The 18,243-nt window shown below is 44.7% G+C and overlaps 1 protein-coding gene across 1 annotated transcript in view; it reads right to left on the bottom strand.

The window, feature by feature from the left end:
• The window catches only part of LOC148376726 (sickle tail protein homolog), a 121,964-nt gene that overhangs the window by 8,930 nt on the left and 94,791 nt on the right, over nt 1-18,243 (bottom strand). Inside the window, exons 16-21 of the mRNA XM_088326582.1 lie at nt 14,100-14,252; nt 13,785-14,025; nt 10,506-10,583; nt 9,309-9,483; nt 9,168-9,252; nt 5,058-5,222 (exon numbers count right to left, since the gene is read on the bottom strand). Of these exons, the coding sequence (XP_088182708.1) occupies nt 5,058-5,222; nt 9,168-9,252; nt 9,309-9,483; nt 10,506-10,583; nt 13,785-14,025; nt 14,100-14,252 (897 nt within the window). The remainder of the gene's footprint in view (nt 1-5,057; nt 5,223-9,167; nt 9,253-9,308; nt 9,484-10,505; nt 10,584-13,784; nt 14,026-14,099; nt 14,253-18,243) is intronic.

Raw genomic sequence — 18,243 nt, 5'->3', positions numbered from 1 at the left:
AGCCTCGGATAGGCTAGAGGCCCAAAACAAACCCTGCAATTGGCCGAAATAGACGTGTCAATCATCAGTTGAATCGATCACTATTGGCTAAAGTTATTCGTAGGTAAAGGGGGCGGATCCTTTTTATCATTTACGGGCTTGCATAGGCTAAAGGGACAAAACAAAGCCTGTAATTGGCCGAAAAAGATGACTGAATAGCAAGCTTGCTACAGTACGCCATAAAGAAACATGTTTCATTAGTCTGTATTTGTAAATATTTTACTCTCCTGGATTTACTACACTCACAGATATAAGAGGACCATGGTTGCGTATCATTATTGAACGTGAGAACTTAGGTGAGCTATGCGGCTTTATATTTTCCCGGTTTCTTGTTTTAGAACCATCTTGATGTTGCTGTGATGAGTTGAGTGAATTCAACTCAATTCCAAGTGTTTGTTGTCATATGCACAGTAAAGTTGCGAGCGAAAAAGAAAATAGAAACTAAGGTATGGTTGGCATTTCTTGAATCCCAAGACTTTAACCTTCCGAATGATGGAACGATGCATTTGAGTGACATCGTACGGACACCGCATCCGCACGTGTCTACGACACGTATTTGCTTCTTTGCAAGCTTTGGGAATCTTAAGGGGGTAATAAGTTGGACTGAACAATCTGACTGTTTTGTCGACGTTCCCATTGTAGCGCCTTATAATCCGGTGCGCCTTATCTATGGAAGATAAAGGACCAAAAACTATTTTTTGGGGGTGCGCCCTATAACCCGGTGCGCCCTATAGTGCGGAAAATACGGTACTTATACATCAGTAAACGAACATAACAAAGGTAACGATTCTGACCTGTAAATAAGGGAAAAAAATTCAATAGGTTTATACATTATACATGTAACTGACAATTATAGGTGGATACTGTAGACCTATTGTAAATTAAGTATATCAGCTTTTACTATAAATGGAAATTTTCAATGCAAAGTTCAAATGAATGTCAGAAACTTTGAGAGAAAGAACAAAGTTCAGCCTGATGTCAAGAAAACCACGAGACCAAAGTAAAGGGTAGGAAGAGAGAAAGAGAAAAGAGAGAAAAGGAAAAAAGGAAGTAGAAACGGAGAGTGAAAGAGACAGAGACAGAGAATGGGAGAAAAGAGAGAGAAGCAGAAAACGGAAGTTGCGGTTTCCTATTGACCTATACAACGCCTCTAAAACCTTTAGAACTGGCTGATTGTTGGAATAATGTACATAGTTATTCAACTTTACTATAATTTATGTGTGTTATATGTTTTCTTGTGAGATATTGTGCTTACAAAATAAGATATTCTCTCAGCAAAAGTCTTCCACTACACCCTGGCAAGAGAGAATAAATGCTGTGAATCAGTTACAGATTTGACCCAAAGACCAAGGATCTTTTCCTGAAGTATAGCATGAAGAGAGTTAATCAGTCACATTTCAAATAACAAGTTGTTGTGCAAGAACTGGTTTTAAACTGGAACATTTAACCTTCAAATACATTCTTCTGTTTAGCAGTCGAAACCACCTTGTAACTAGGGCGTTCGTTTTCTGAATAAAAGGTAAGGTGAGGGAAGGATGCTTGGGAGTGAGTTGGAGGAACTGTAACCAAAAGCAGTTTTCCGTTCGCTTCCCTTGCAAGTAAACCATACACAATTCTCTGTGTCTTTTTTGTATACAGGTTTTTGTTACAAGTGTTGGGTTGAACCTGACACTGATAATGGGCGGCATTAGCTCAGGAGGTAGAGTGCTCGTCTTGGGAGCAAGAGGTTGCAGGTTCGATTCCTTAATTCGCTTCTTAATTAGAAATTTTGAGCCCTGATTTTTGTGAGCTGAATAGATTTTCTTGTGCACTGAGAATGTGCGGGCAGTGCGCGCAGCTTAGAGGGAACATTGGTCCTGACCCTGTTCTACTTCCTGACTCAAATACCAATTTGGCAACGTAACTGTTTTGTTTTTAAACCATTTCAATTGGAGATCACTCGTTTTCCTTGTCCAAGCCCCATCCCAGAAAGGAAACAGGAAAAGCCCACCACCAACGAAGCAAGGAGGTTCTACGGAGAAGATGCCAGACCTGTTTCTTGATGGAGGTTTTTGCCGAATCAGGCAGAGCCTGTTGTGCTTTGACTCTTTTGGTGTGGGGTGAATTTGGGTTCTTGAGGATTTGAGGAGCCGGCCTCTTTGCTGGGTTTCCCTCTCTCTGCTGCTTGACCTTGTCTGAAGGAAGATCTCCGTCGGCGGACACATGAGTAGGTAGCAGTTTCACTGAGGAAACTGCGGAAGGACTTTTAATATTGTCCATCTTGATTTCAAACCGTTTGATTGACTCACTTAAATAATCAATGGACTTGTCGTCGGGAGATGATGGACTTATTTGGACCAGACTCTCCTTGTTGCCCTCAATGAGGTCTTCTTTGATAGATTGGGTTTGAATACTGCTTAAGTCTTTATTCAGATGTTTTGTCACTTTTACTGGGTTTTGGACTGAAGTGACCTTTGCCTCTTCTTCCAATTCGAGAGTATTCTGTCCTGGTTCGGTTGTTTTTGATGGTAAAGTGATTGCTGACAATTTGCTTCGGGGAAACTGTGTTTCGAAATTGTGTTCAGTATCAGGTACGTTTATTTCGTTCATGTCTCGGTTTTCAACCTCAGGATGAAGTAGATTAGGCTGTGACTGTTTACCATCGTCTGGAATACTGTTGAGGTATATCGTTTTGTTTTCTTCAGGCATGTCTTGGACACCTTTTTCTTCTTTGACTCTCTCTTCTTCTACAACAGCTTTGGAAGAAACAAACTTCTCCTCTTCACATTCAAAGATAGTTGACAGTTTGTTGAAGTCAGACTCTAAATCCACATGGATAACGATTGGATCCCTGCCGCAGGAATCATGGTCTTCAAAACCTTGGTTCTCATAACCGGTATTGTCTTTTGTTTCCCCTGCTGGTTCTTCGTCAAAACCCTTCATTTGGTCCGTTTCTTGGTTTGTAGACTGTTTCTTGACTCTTGTGTTTAGCATCTGCTTAATAGATGGAGGAAGTGGAGGGGGTGGTCCTCGTTCATCTAAAATATCCGGACTCAAACTCCCTTCTTCTGCTTCTTCTTCTACTTCTACTTCTAGGCAAAGTTCTTTGTCCTCAGGTTGCTGGTGCTTCACACCTTGGATTTCACACGAATCGGAATTTGTTGTTTCCGTTTTTTGATTTTTCGTATAATGGGAGTTTTCTGTTGGTTCTGTTGGTTTTCTGTTCGTATCCGTCAGAACAGCAGTGTCATCGGATGGCGTATGATTTTTTCGTAGGGTGATTATTGTTGTTGACATCTTGTTTTCTTCTGGGATTGCTGAAAGTAATAATTCCTGAGTACACGTTGAAGAAACAGTGGGTGTTTCGTCTTTTTCTTGTCCCGGGATTTCCTGGATTGTTTCATTTTGTGATTGCACTTTGTCAGTGTTACCGATAAATTGTGACACAGTTTCACTATTTATACTATTTTCACGGGGTCCTTTTTGAAACACGCCCTCCTGCTCTTTTGGGGCCGAAGCCAAAGGAACTTTTCCAGATTCAGGGACTTCAACTGCTGCAGCAGCTATTGTAGGACATGTATTTTGGTGCTCCTCTAACATACATTTTTCAACATGCAATTTATCATTGATTGGTGTTTCAACTGTCACCTGAAAAGGAAACAGAAATTGAAGAACTAATCACTTGAGATATGCATGCATTTATGAATATGTATCCTGTGTCTGAAACTCATGAGAAAAAGTTAGCGGACACCAGGGAAGACAACTCTGAAAAGTTTCCGGCCCCATTTTTCACAACTTGAAACACGATAAGACGACTCATCGCAAGAAAAAAAAAACATTGTTGCAAAGTATTAAGGATTGATGATCAGAATACATGGGCCACAAACCGGTGTGGAGTTTGCATGTTCTCCCCGTGCTTGTGTGGGTTTCCTCCAGGCAGTCCAGTTTCCAAAAACATGCATGTTAGGTTAATTGGCCGGTCCAAATTGTCCCAAGGTGTGAATGAGCAAATTGTCTGTCCTTGTGTGCCCTGCGACTGGCTGGCAACCAGTTCAGGGTGTCCCCTGCCCACTGTTGGAAGATAGCTGGGATGGGCTCCAGCACCCCCGTGACCCTACTGAGAATAAGTGGTGAAGATAATGGATGGATGGATAATCAGAACATATAACTGAACAAAACTTTAAAATTAAGTTTATTATAAATCTACTTATAACATTCATTGCATGTATATGACATCGCTGTTTTCCATCTGCCATTAATATGAACCTGTATTTACTCATCTTTATTCATGCAATGTTTGTGTTGCTTTGTCTGCTACAAGCCACGTGAACTCCTCTTTCCACGATGCTTTAAATGTACGTTTAGAATAGAAGAAGAATAGAATAGAATAGCGACACAAAAGCCTGCGGGAAGCGGAGAGGAGGCGGACTCGCTGTCTACGTGAACACGAGGTGGTGTAACCCTGGGCACGAAGATTTCCATCTGCTGTAGGGACGTGGAACTTTTGGCCTAGCGTGTGACGTCATCCACTCCGCTGTTGCTAAACCACAACACAGCACCCTGAGGCCATCCTGTTAATCGGTTAATAAACAACAAAAGGATACTGCTGGAAGTGTGAATTTCTATACGGGGATGAATAAAGTATCTATCTATCTATCTATCTATCTATCTATCTATCTATCTATCTATCTATCTATCTATCTATCTATCTATCTATCTATCTATCTATCTATCTATCTATCTATCTATCTATCTATCTATCTTCACATGCAGCTTAAAAACGTCTCTTTGTGGTTGAAAGCGCCCTTTATGCTTCTGAACGAATCAAATAATTCAATTTCATTATCTTTACCTGTGACTCAATGGCTTGGCTGTCATGCACAGAGACTGAAAGTTCCTTTTCAGTGTATTTCTGAAATATCTGCATCGTGAGAGGGAAATATGTCACACGTTTTTCCTTTTAACACTTTGTTCTCCAGTTAAATCGGTTAAAGAATATTAAAGAAAATTTGTGAGGATGAAGCAACAAGCGGACCCACCTGCAGTTCTTTAAGAAATCGGTTGCTGTCATCTTCTTCATCATCGATTCTCTCTGAAGCTAAAGCTGGAGTGGTTCCGGAAAGTTTGGGTTTGGGTTTGACTTCTGGTGGTTGTCTTGCTGGTTTGGGTTGCGGGAAGACAGGTGTCTCTCTCTCACTCGCGACCTTACCAAGATTTAACAGACACAACATTTATTATGTGCTATATGCCATTTAGCATTACCTGCAAAATTCAATTGAAATGCATACACGAGTACATACAGTGGCTTGCAAAACTATTTGGCCCCCTTTGAACGTTGTGACCTTATTTAGATATAAAACTGTAATTTCGTCTGACGCATCAACAATAAGTGGGACACAATCATGAAGTGGAAGACACTTTATTGGACAAATTTATTCATTCAACAACAAAAAAACGAAAAAGTGGGTGTGCAAAATGATTCAGCCCCATTGAGTTAATACTTTGTAGCACCACCTGTTGCTGCGATTACAGTCGCTCGGGGTATGTCTCTATCAGTTTTTAAACTGATATTTTGACCCATTCCTCCTTGCAAAACAGCTCGAGCTCAGCGAGGTTGGATGGGAAGCGTTTGTGAACATGAGTTTTAAGTTTTTTCCACAGATTCTCAATTGGATTGAGGTCTGGACTTTGACTTGGCCATTCAACCATTTGTTTTTTGGTAAACCATTCCATTGTAGCTTTTGCTTCATGTTGTGGATCATTGTCTTGTCGGAAGACAAATCTCCGTCCCAGTCTCAGGTCTTTTGCGGATTCCGTCAGGTTTTCTTCCAGAATGGTCCTGTATTTGGCTTCTTCCATCATCCCATCAATTTTAACCATCTTCCCTGTCCCTGCTGAAGAAAAGCAGCCCCAAACTATGATGCTGCCACCACCAAGTTTGACAGTGGAGATGGTGTGTTGAGGGTGATGAGCTGTGCTGCTTTTACGCCAAACATAACGTCTTGCATTGTTGCCAAAAAGTTCGATTTTAGTCTCATCTGACCAGAGCACCTTCTTCCACATGTTTGGTGTGTCTCCCAGGTGGCTTGTGGCAAACTTTAAACAACACTTTTTTATGGATATCTTTAAGAAAGGTCTGCCTTTTTCCATAAGGGCCAGATTTGTGCAGTATACGACTGATTGTTGTCCTATGGACGGATTCTCCCACCTCGGATGTAGACCTCTGCAGTTCATCCAGAGTGATCATGGGCCTCTTGGCTGCATCTCTGATCAGTTTTCTCCTTGTATGTGTCACGGGGCGTGGTGGCGTGGAAGGGGACCGGACCAGAACGGAGGCAGGAGGCATGAAGGGAGAACTCAAATGCGTTGACGATCCATAAGTTTTATTTAATAAAATAAAAGTCGCCCAATACTCCGGGGCAAAACAGAACAATACAGAGTTCCTCCGGCACGAACTCAACAGGACAAGGCATAACAGACTAAAACAGGACAAAGCATAACAGACCGGGATTGTGAATAATGAGTAATGAACCCGCAACGGCAGAGCCCACAATGCAGCCTTAAATACAGACCCACAATTAGTGAAACTGCTTTCAGCTGTTGCCCAGAGGGCGGGGCAGACTGGTCACCAAGGCGACCGTGACAGAGCCCCCCTCTTAAGGGACAGCTCCCGAGGTCCCAAAAAAAGAAAAAATTAAAACCTCACGCCCCGGAATGTTGACGCTCGCGATTGGGGCAACCCCGCTCCCTCCTCCGAACACGCAGGAACGGGGAGAGGCAGGCGCCATCTGCGTCGGGCGGATCGCAATCGGCGCTCGGCAGGGAGGGGGTCTGGTGGGCAAACTGGCCAGGGGATAACAGACAGGCAGAACCGACGAGAACAGGACAGGCAAAATCAGGGCAGGTAAACAGGACAGGCAAAATCAGGGCAGGTAAACAGGACAGGCAAAATCAGGGCAGGTAAACAGGACAGGCCGATGCAGAAGAGTCGCACTCAGGACAGGCCGATGCAGAAGAGTCGCACTCAGGACAGGCCGATGCAGAAGAGTCGCACTCAGGACAGGCCGATGCAGAAGAGTCGCACTCAGGTCAGGCCGATGCAGAAGAGTCGCACTCAGGTCAGGCCGATGCAGAAGAGTCGCACTCAGGTCAGGCCGATGCAGAAGAGTCGCACTCAGGTCAGGCCGATGCAGAAGAGTCGCACTCAGGGCAGGCCGATGCAGAAGAGTCGCACTCAGGTCAGGCCGATGCAGAAGAGTCGCACTCAGGGGGTTCAGGTTCAGAAGAGTCGCACTCAGGGGGTTCAGGTTCAGAAGAGTCGCACTCAGGGGGTTCAGGTTCAGAAGAGTCGCACTCAGGGGGTTCAGGTTCAGAAGAGTCGCACTCAGGGGGTTCAGGTTCAGAAGAGTCGCACTCAGGGGGTTCAGGTTCAGAAGAGTCGCACTCAGGGGGTTCAGGTTCAGAAGAGTCGCACTCAGGGGGTTCAGGTTCAGAAGAGTCAGACTCAGGGGGTTCAGGTTCAGAAGAGTCAGACTCAGGGGGTTCAGGTTCAGAAGAGTCAGACTCAGGGGGTTCAGGTTCAGAAGAGTCAGACTCAGGGGGTTCAGGTTCAGAAGAGTCAGACTCAGGGGGTTCAGGTTCAGAAGAGTCAGAATCAGGGGGTTCGGGTTCAGAGTGGCGATTCAGACAGGACAGGCGGAATCAGAACAGGCAAGACATGAGAGGGTCAAAATCAAAACAGACAAGACATGAGAGAGTCAAAAACAGAACAGACAAGACATGAGAGAGTCAAAATCAGAACAGACAAGACATGAGAGAGTCAAAATCAGAACCGGCAAAACAGGAGGAGCGGAGTCGGACTGGCAGGCAGCGGAGTCGGAGTCGGCCCGACGGGCAGCGGAGTCGGAGTCGGCCCGACGGGCAGCAGAGTCGGAGTCGGCCCGACGGGCAGCAGAGTCGGAGTCGGGCTGGCACGCAGGGGAGACGGAATAGCAGGCAATCGGCACGGGAGTCGGGCAGGCAGGCATGAGAGTCGAACAGGCAGGCGTCAATTCTTCCCGGGACCCCATTCGAGGCACAGCAAGGGCCACGACGGGCGGGGCCGTGGTTCGAACGGGCAGGGAAGGCCAACTCAGTAGGCGCCTGCCGAACTGCGCTCTCCAGCTCTCCCCAAGTCGCGCTGGGATCGTTCGCTGAGTTCTATTTGTTGGCGGGTTCATTCTGTCACGGGGCGTGGTGGCGTGGAAGGGGACCGGACCAGAACGGAGGCAGGAGGCATGAAGGGAGAACTCAAATGCGTTGACGATCCATAAGTTTTATTTAATAAAATAAAAGTCGCCCAATACTCCGGGGCAAAACAGAACAATACAGAGTTCCTCCGGCACGAACTCAACAGGACAAGGCATAACAGACTAAAACAGGACAAAGCATAACAGACCGGGATTGTGAATAATGAGTAATGAACCCGCAACGGCAGAGCCCACAATGCAGCCTTAAATACAGACCCACAATTAGTGAAACTGCTTTCAGCTGTTGCCCAGAGGGCGGGGCAGACTGGTCACCAAGGCGACCGTGACAGTATGAGCTTAAAGTTTAGGAGGATGGACCGATCTTGGTAGATTTGCAGTGGTCTGATACTCCTTCGGTTTCAATATTAGTGCTTGCACAGTGCTCCTTGGGATGTTTAAACCTTGGGAAATCTTTTTGTATCCAAATCCAGCTTTAAACTTCTCCACAACAGTATCTCGGACCTGCCTGGTGTGTTCCTCGTTCTTCGTGATGCTCTCTGCGCTTTAAACAGACCTCTGAGACTATCACAATGCAGTTGCATTTATACAGAGGTGGATTCCATTTATCATCGGTACTCATTGAGATCAACATTGAATCGTCTGGAGATCCTCACTGAACTTCTGGACAGAGTTTGCTGCACTGAAATTAAACTGAATAATTTTGCACACCCACTTTTTTCTTTTTTTATTTGTTCAAAAAGTTTAAAATATCCAATAAAGTGTGTTACACTTCATGATTGTGTCCCACTTATTGTTGATGCTTCACAAGAAATGACAGTTTTATATCTTTATGTTTGAAATCTGAAATAGTTTCGCAAGCCACTGTAAAACGATAAAGACAGAACCGATGTTTCCACGTACCTGTTCTCCACTTGATTCTATCCTGGTAGTGCATACAAGCTCCCCAGTTCTTCCAGTTGTCAGTCCGACGTTGGCCGCATGTAACCTGAGAACGTAACAGTTTCACGACTGAAGTGAAAGTTGAGAATTTGCCAAACTTACAGCGATAAAGACCTTCTTGGAGGAGCTGGAGGGGATTGGCCGCTTCTATCAGGGCTTTGTTTCTTCTCCATGCTCGAGCGTCTGGGTTTTTCCATCTGTGGACGTGTGCTCCTCTTGGAGCCTGGAGACGCTGATGGAGACGATGATGGTGGAGGTTCCCCTCTTGGTAGAGAAGCTAAACATGATCAAGAACATATTTTATGACCAAAATATGATTCAACTTTTACAATGCTTGAATAATAATTCGGTTCTGTACTTCAAAACTATTAAAACAGAAAACTTCAATCAGAAAAGCATACAAATCTGAGAACTATTGGAAATTGTAGGCATTAGCTGAATGTATTGCATAGCTGTCACGGTTGCCATGGCGCCCAACTGGCCCCGCCCGTGTGGCCCCACTATTTAAATCCTGTACTGTCAATCCCCGGTTGTCGGTCCATCTGCGAATCTCTGTTTTTACACGACGAGTCCTTTCTCGACTGTCCCGTTTTTTGCTCCTGTTTGTCTCCTGCTACGATCTGTTTTGATCTCGACCACGTCTGTTCTCCCGTCCCGAATTACGAACTGTTTTGATCTCGACCACGTAAATGGTAAATGGTCTGCATTTATCTCGCGCTTTTCAAGTCAATGAAGACCTCCCAAAGTGCTTTACAATGTGCTTCACACTTACCCATTCACACACACACTCACACACCAATAGCATGCAAGGCGCCGACCTGCTTATTGGGGGCATTAGGGATTCAGTGTTTTGCCCAAGGACACTTCGACATATAACACAGAGGACCCGGGATTTGAACCTGCGATCTCTTGATCCCTAGACGAGCCGCTCTACCTCCTGAGCTAATGCCGCCCCACGTCTGTTCTCCTGTTTCAAATAACGATCTCGACCACGTCTACTCTCCTCTCCTGGCTTTCGACTTGTTTCCCATCCCGACCACGTTTTTGCTCTTCTATCCCTTTTCTGACCCGTTTTTTTTTCCGTTCCCGACACCGCCATCGCTCGCCACGGAAGTTCCACTTCCGCGTTCAGAGCGACCTGCTCCCCGCGTCCAGCGATCCCCGGATCCAACCCTTTCCCTTTCTTCTAATAAAACTTGAGAGAAACGTTTCGCGAGTGGGTTCTGTTTCCGTTCTTGTCCTGACAATAACCAATATGCATTTGCTGCAAAGTCAAAATATAAACAGGAAACAGATTACCTGTGGGCTTCGGCTGACAGGAATCCACTTCGTCTTTTTTCCGTGTTGGGTTTTGATCCGGTTTGCCCGCTAGCAAAACTGCAATGATTCCATCAAGATTAAAACATAATTTTCTTGTCCTGACTTCGATTAATAATGTCTGAACGTAAATCCTTTCTACTTTCAAGGTACATTATTTTTTTCCCTCTATGTGGAGTCCTGGTATCAGGGTTTCGTACGGAAATGCTTGAATTTAAATTTTGTGTTTTCAAGGATTGAAAAGTGCTTGAATTTTTGGTGCTTGTCAATTCTTGAAATTGTTGCCATATTTCTTATGAGGTTTTCTTAAAAATACACAACGACACTGCTCTCTGGTGGCTTTGCTTTGCCATTTAGATCACAGGTGTCACAACAGGCGGCCCGCGGGCCTGGTTGGGCCCGCTAAGGGATTGAATCCGGCCTGCGAGACAACACTCAGAGAAGCGCAAGAGAAAAACAAGCTGCAGGTTCAAATATGTCAACTTGATGTTGCCAAAGAAAGGTGCCTCGAACAAAGACACTGAACTTGTGTTTATTTCTCTCTCTCTCTCTTCTCCCATTCTCTGTCTCTGTCTCTTTCACTCTCCGTCTCTTTTTCTCTTCCTTTGTTGCTCTTTGTCTCTTTCTCTCTCTGTGTCTTTTAACCTCTTTTGCTCTAACTTCCTTTTTTCCTTTTCTCTCTTTTCTCTTTCTCTCTTCCTACCCTTCGTGCTTTCTTTTCTCTTTTCTCTCCTTCTGTCTTTCTATTTCTCTTTGAATTTCTTTCTTCCGCTCCCTTTCTTTCCCCCTCTCTCACGACTTCTCTTTTTATCTCTTTTGTTTCTCACGCTCTCTCCCTCTCTCTCTTTCTTTGTCCCGCCCTCTCTCCTTTTCCCTCCCTCTTTCTCTTATTTCTTTAGCTCTCTTTTTCTTTCTCTTTAATCTACTAGTCCGGCCCCCGACAGAATGTTTATTCTATAATTCATCAATTAAATTGGACTCTAAGGAAAGTCAACAGAGCCTGAAGAAGTGGTGATTACCAGCATGCATTACATGGATTGTTGTCACGTCTTGGATTTGACTGAGAAACGGATGACCAGGAGCTACAACTCATAGGAAACATTCATCACTCTTGTATTTTAATCAACGCGGAGACCTTGCTGAGCCAGTCGCTCTCTAAATCGCTTTGTTACTCTGAAAGGAGAAACTCGCCAATATTGGTACACCTGTGAAAAGACAATAGAGAGCATTTTTTTCAACTACAAATCAGGTTTTTTTGGGAGATCTATAGTTATTATTTTGTTAATAACCCTAACCCTAACCCAATATTGGTACACCTGAGTTTGACACCCGCGCTTTAGATCAAGGGTCTCCAACATTTTTCAAGCAGAGAGCTGCTTTTTGTTACTGATTAGTGCAAAAGCCACCCAGTTTGATAGGAATTTCTAAAATAATAACAAAATATCTTTTTATTACTACGTTGTTGTCAGGACCAGAACGGAGACAGGACCCACTTGCGAAGAAAGAGAAAGGGTTACACCCACGATCCGGTGGTTGTTGGACGCGGGACGCAGGTCGCTCTGAACGTGTGGTGGGCGATGGCGGTGTCGGGGACGGAAAAACGGGTGAGTAGCCGGGACAGGAGAGCAAAAACGTGGTCGGGGTCAGAAGGGAGTCGTAAGCCGGGAAAGGAGAGTAGACGTGGTCGGGGACAAAAAGAGGTCGAAAGCCGGGACGGGAGAGTAGACGTTGTCAGGATCAGAAACGGGTCAAAGCTGGGGCACAGACGGGAGCAAAAAACAGGTGGGAGTCAGGGTCAAAAAAAGGCTTGCCTAGTGTTAACTGAAGTTCGCAGGCGGACTGACAACAGGGGACAGAGGGGAGTGGGTTTAAATAGGGACAGAGAGCCAATCAGAGTCCGAGGCAGTTGGCGCCAAAGGAGCGGGCACAGGTGATGCATATCGGTAATCATGACAGTTTTACCTATGTTATTACCTGGTTAATTATTGGAAGTAGGGTTAAACAGACTCAGTGAAACATTACATTTTTTTTAAATTAGAAAATCACGATGGCCCAGCACTGGTGAGCTATTTTCAGAACAGGTCCGCGGGCAGCTCAGCTATCTTTACGGGGCATCCTTGGGCCTGCGGGGACCACATTGGAGACCCTTGCTTTAGATCCTATTAATGATGACATGTTTTTTAAATGACTTGTTTTCTTATTGACGTAAACTAATTTGTGTACACAGCACTTTACAATTGCCTCAGATGCTGATTGGCTGCTCATCTCTTTTCAAACCCCCGTCTTCCTGTCACCGATTGTGAGTCCGTCTGTGAACCTCAGCCCCACGCTAGGCAAGCACTTTTTGACCCTGACTCAATCATGTCCTGATTCCTGTTTGATTCCAGGCACTGACCCCTTTTCTGAACTCGATTACGTTCTGCTCCACCGCCCCGGCTATCGACCTGTTCTTCCCCCGCTCTCGACAATGGCTTCGCTCACCTCGGAAGTACTACTTCCGCGTTCCGAGCGATCTGCTACTCGTGACTGACGATCCCCGGATCGTGGGTGCAAGCCCTTTCCTCCTTCTCAATAAAGCTGTGAAAAACGAACGCAAGTGGGTCCTGTCTCCGTTCCTGGTCTCTGACAATATTCACACCACTCATTCATCTATTAGGAGTACTTAAGGCATTTGGGTGATTTCAGTTCAAGTGCTTGTGTCATGTTTACTGATTCGGAGCACCTGCGGCTGCCCCGTTGGCGCCAACAGCCGCGGGACCTGATTGGCTATTGGACTCTTTTTAAACTCTCGTCTTCCGAAAGGAAGCCTTCAGTCCGTCTGCGAACCTATGCTCTCAGCTAGGCAAGCTTTGTACTCTCATTTGTACTCGACATTATCCTGCCCTGTTTTCCTGGCTGATACCTGTTGCCGACCTTTTTCTGGACCCGTTTTTGCTTTTGCTCCTCCGTCCCGGCCATCGACCTGTTTCGCCCTGTTTCCTGCCTGATACCCGTTGCCGACCTCTTTTCTGGACCCGTTACTGTTTTGCTCCCCCGTCCTGGCCATCGACCGGTTTTCTCGCTGTCTACGACTTCCCTTGCTCGACACGGAGGTGCCACTACCGTTTTCCTGCCATCAGCTACCCGTGACCGACGATCATCGGATCGTGGAAGCAAGCACTGCTCTCTTTCGTAATAAAAACGGAGTAAAACGAACGCTATTGGGTCCTGTCTCCACTCCTGGCTTGTGAGTCTTTCATGAAAGTATAAAACAAACTAAACCTTTTGATGAGTCCAGATGTTTCTCCGTTTCCGTCTTGTAGCGAGTTTTCTCTCCAGATGCCATCTCTGGATGACCCACTTCTGTGTCTGACAGATCCAGATTAGGAATCGAATTCATCAGGCTTGCCTGGGCCTCCTGTAAGACCTGGTCTAAGGTTTTGGTGTCAAACAAGGGCTGCTTTGTTTGAGGTGCACTGGTTTCTTCACTCAGACTTCCCTCTGGAGATTCCCGTTCTGTTTTCTGACAATCAGCATCAACACTAGGTTTTATAAAGCAGATTATTATGATGTTTATAAGAATTGTGTCATGCTCACCTCAATAGGTTTGGCAGTCGGTTTTAAAGAGGTTCTGACTTGTTCTGTCGTGTGACTCTCCTGTGTTGTTTCTGACCCGAGGGGTTTGCTGGACTGAAGCGGAAGGGGTCGCTTTTGCAGGGCAGGACTGCTCTCTCTGCTACGAGGACTCACCTTCATGAAACAGGACCATATTTGTAACAGAACCGTATTTTCCGCACTATAAGGCGCACCTAAAAGTCTTAATTTTTTTTTCAAAAGCTGACCATGCGCCTTATGATACAGTGCGCCTTATATATAGATCAATATTAAGTCGCAAAGTCTTGCAACTAAGGCAAGCAGCCGCCGACTCGATTTTCCCCCGAAGGCGAAGTCGTCCGTGGTGTATGCTGGGATTTATATACCGGCGTTTCATTGGCTAACCAATGTGTCAATCATCATTTGAATCGATCACTATTGGCTAAAGTTATTCGGAGCCTCGGATAGGCTAGAGGGCCGAAACAAACCCTGCAATTGGCTGAAAAAGATGTGTCAATCATCCGTTAAATCGATCGCTATTGGCTGAAGTTATTCGGAGCCTCGGACAGGCTAGAGGGCCAAAACAAACCCTGCAATTGGCCGAAAAAGATGTGTCAATCATCCGTTAAATCGATCGCTATTGGCTGAAGTTATTCGGAGCCTCAGATTGGCTAGAGGGCCAAAACAAACCCTGCAATTGGCCGAAAAAGATGACTGAATAGCAAGCTTGCTAAACTACGCCATAAAAAAACATGTTTCATTAGTCTGTATTTGTAAACATTTGACTCTCCTGGATTTACTACACTCAAGGTTGTAAGAAGACCATTGTTGCGTATCATTATTGAACGTGAGAACTTAGGTGAGCTTTGCGGCTTTATATTTTCCCGGTATCTTGTTTTAGAACGATTTTGATGTTGCTGTGATGAGTTGAGTGAATTAAACTCAATTCCAAGTGTTTATTGTCATGTGCACAGTAAAGTTGCGAGCGAAAAAGAAAATAGAAACTTAGGAATGGTTGGCATTTCATGAATCCCAAGACTTTAACCTTGCGAATTATATTTGGAACGATGCATTTGAGTGACATCGTACGGACACCGCATCCGCACGTGTCTACGACAAGTATTTGCTTCTTTGCAAGCTTTGGGAATGTTAAAGTTTGACTGAACTATCTGACTGTTTTGTCGACGTTCCCATTGTAGCGCCTTATAATCCGGTGCGCCTTATCTATGGAAGATATAGGACCAAAAACTAGTTTTTGGGGGTGCGCCCTATAACCTGGTGCGCCCTATAGTGCGGTAAATACGGTATATACTGTGCAGAAGTCTGGGGCAATAATTACAAAAGTTCACTACAGCCCCTTTTTGTCAGGAAGCGGACCGGGAAGCAGGAAGTCGGAACTCATATGCGTAGACCATCTTTCACTTTAATTAGGAAATAAAAGTTGTCCAACACACAAACGGACCAAAAACAATTAAAACCGGTTAAAAGGTAATCAAAATTACAAACTAGGTATTACTCAGATCAAACAGGCATGAACAGGTCTTCAACAAGGTAAAGCAATGGTCTGTTTAAGTACTCCACAAGCAATCAGTTCAATGCGTCTCAGCCGGTGTCAAGGGGCAGGGCCAGCTGGGCGCCATGGCCACCGTGCAGGACATGACACTTTTTATCCTCCAAAAACGTGCAATGAGAACCATACACAGGGTAGGATATCGAGATCATGCTCATATTTTATTCCTGCAGTCCAAATGATTAAAATGGGATGATTTAGTAAAATTTTTCACTGCACAACTGCTATTTGAGGTCAACAAAAATATAGTGCCAGAAAACATCCATAAATTATGCAGTAAGTTCATAATCCCAAAGGTGAGAACCACATACCTGTCAACCTGTAAGTTTTTGACGTACAAAGTACATTTATTATACATTTTAAGACGTGTACGACGTACATGCAAATCTGTACGGAAAAACGCAAATTTGTCAATGATGGGTACCGTCCGGTATACACCGACTTTCACAGAACTGCAAATCAATCCAGTCAAACGAGTTCGCCGCGGTAGCCTCTATCTCGGTATCGCTTTGGTTGCATGCATCTGCTGCCTCGGATTTCATGTGGTAGTTATGTAGTCAAAGGAAGTCCGTCTCTTTTTAGAGAACCGGCTTTTTCGGCTCAACTCATTAAACGGCTCACTTGATTTGATGCATTATATTATGTGAACTCACTACCAAATAAGACCAACGAGTGCTGGTGGAAAACATCGAAGCGCACAGGGAGCGCAGTTGCTGTGTTTTGCGGAAACGTGGCTCACGTTTAGCATTCCGGACGCTAACGTGTAGCCACCCGGAGCTACCCGGAGCTATCCGGCTTCAACGCCGCTATACAGAGACACGAAAGCCTACGGGAATCGGAGAGGAGACGGTCTCGCTAACAAGAGGTGGTGTATCCCTGGACACAAAGAAAAGAATTTCCATCTGCCGCAGAGACGTCGAACTTTTGGACTGGCGTGTGAAGTCATCCACTCCGCTACAAGCACCCCTAGGGCATCATGTTAATCTGTTAATACACAACAGGGTAGACTGCTGGAAGTGTGAATTTCCCTACGGGGATGAATAAAGTATCTATCTATCTATCTCTATCTATTACGAAACATTATTGTTGTATAAAGAAGTTAAGAAAAAAGTATAAAAAGGAGAAACTGAAAAAAGACAGGGTTGTGGTTATCCTTTTAGATTCAGATTCAGATTAAGATTGACTTTATTGTCATTCGTGTACACGTGTATACAGAACGAAAGGTCGATACATCTGACCCGCACAGTTTCTTTGAACGTCAGCCAGGATGGATAAGATTAACCATGTCTTCGTCAGAATTTTAGCGCAGCAGTTCGTCATCTCGCGGTTCGATGCCACCTCCAGTTGTTAAATGGTCCAGTTTATTGTGCAGAGAGCGAACGTTGGAGAGGAAAATGGATGGGAGAGGCGTTTGGAAGGGTTTAGCCTTTAGCCTAGCGGTTAGCCCGGCCTGACAACCTCGCTTCCTCGTCCGGTCACGCCACTCTCCACTTTTAATCAGTATATTACCAACAATAATTTACCGTATTTTCCGCACTATAAGGCGCACCTAAAAGCCTTTATTTTTTTCAAAAGCTGACCATGCGCCTTATAATACAGTGCACCTTATCTATGGATCAATATTAAGTCGCAAAGTCTTGCAACTAACTTTAATTTTCCCCCGAACGCCAAGTAGTCTGCGGTGTATGCTGGGATTTATTTACCGGCATTTCATTGGCTAACCAATGTGTCAATCATCATTTGAATCGATCACTATTGGCTAAAGTTATTCGGAGGTCAAGGGGCGGATCCTTTTTATCATTTACAGGCTGGCATTGGCTGAAGCGGCAAAACAAAGCCTGCAATTGGCCGAAAAAGATGAATGCGTATAGCACATGGTTGATGGCATACAGAAAGCATTTTTTTACTATCCTGTATTTGTAAATATTTTATTCTCCTGGATTTACTAAACTCACGGATATAAGAGGAGCATGGCTGCACATTATTATTGAACACAACGACTTCGGTGAGCTACTCCGGCTATATATTTTCCCCGTATCTTTCAGACTGAACTCGATGTTTCTGTGATAAGCGGTGCAGATAATGGATGGAATGGAGTGTCTATTTTCAAATTAAACTCAATTCCAAGTGTTTATTGTCATATGCACAGTAAAGTTGCGAGCGAAAAAGAAAATAGAAACTAAGGAATGGTTGGCATTTCTTGAATCCCAAGACTTTAACCTTCCGAATGATATTTGAAATGACGCATTTGAGTGACATCGTACGGACACCGCATCCGCACGTGTCTACGACACGTATTTGCGTCTTTGCAAGCTTTCGGGAATGTTAAGGGGGTAATCAGTTGGACTGAACCATCTGACTGTTTTGTCCACGTTCCCATTGTAGCGCCTTATAAACCGATGCGCCTTATCTATGGAAGATATAGGACCAAAAACTATTTTTTGGGGGTGCGCCCTATAACCCGGGGCGCCTTATAGTGCGGAAAATACGGTTATGTAGAAAATGAATTCATAATTTGAATAAGAAAATGTATTATTCTACTTAATTCCATTTGCATGTATTTTTTCCTTCTACAGT

The sequence above is a fragment of the Urocampus carinirostris genome, chromosome 1 (assembly GCF_059441175.1).
Source record: "Urocampus carinirostris isolate Australia breed hairy pipefish chromosome 1, RoL_Ucar_1.0, whole genome shotgun sequence".
NCBI classification, from domain to species: domain Eukaryota; kingdom Metazoa; phylum Chordata; class Actinopteri; order Syngnathiformes; family Syngnathidae; genus Urocampus; species Urocampus carinirostris.
Note: the sequence above shows the minus strand (reverse complement) of the source record. Positions and strands in the feature narration are given on the sequence as shown.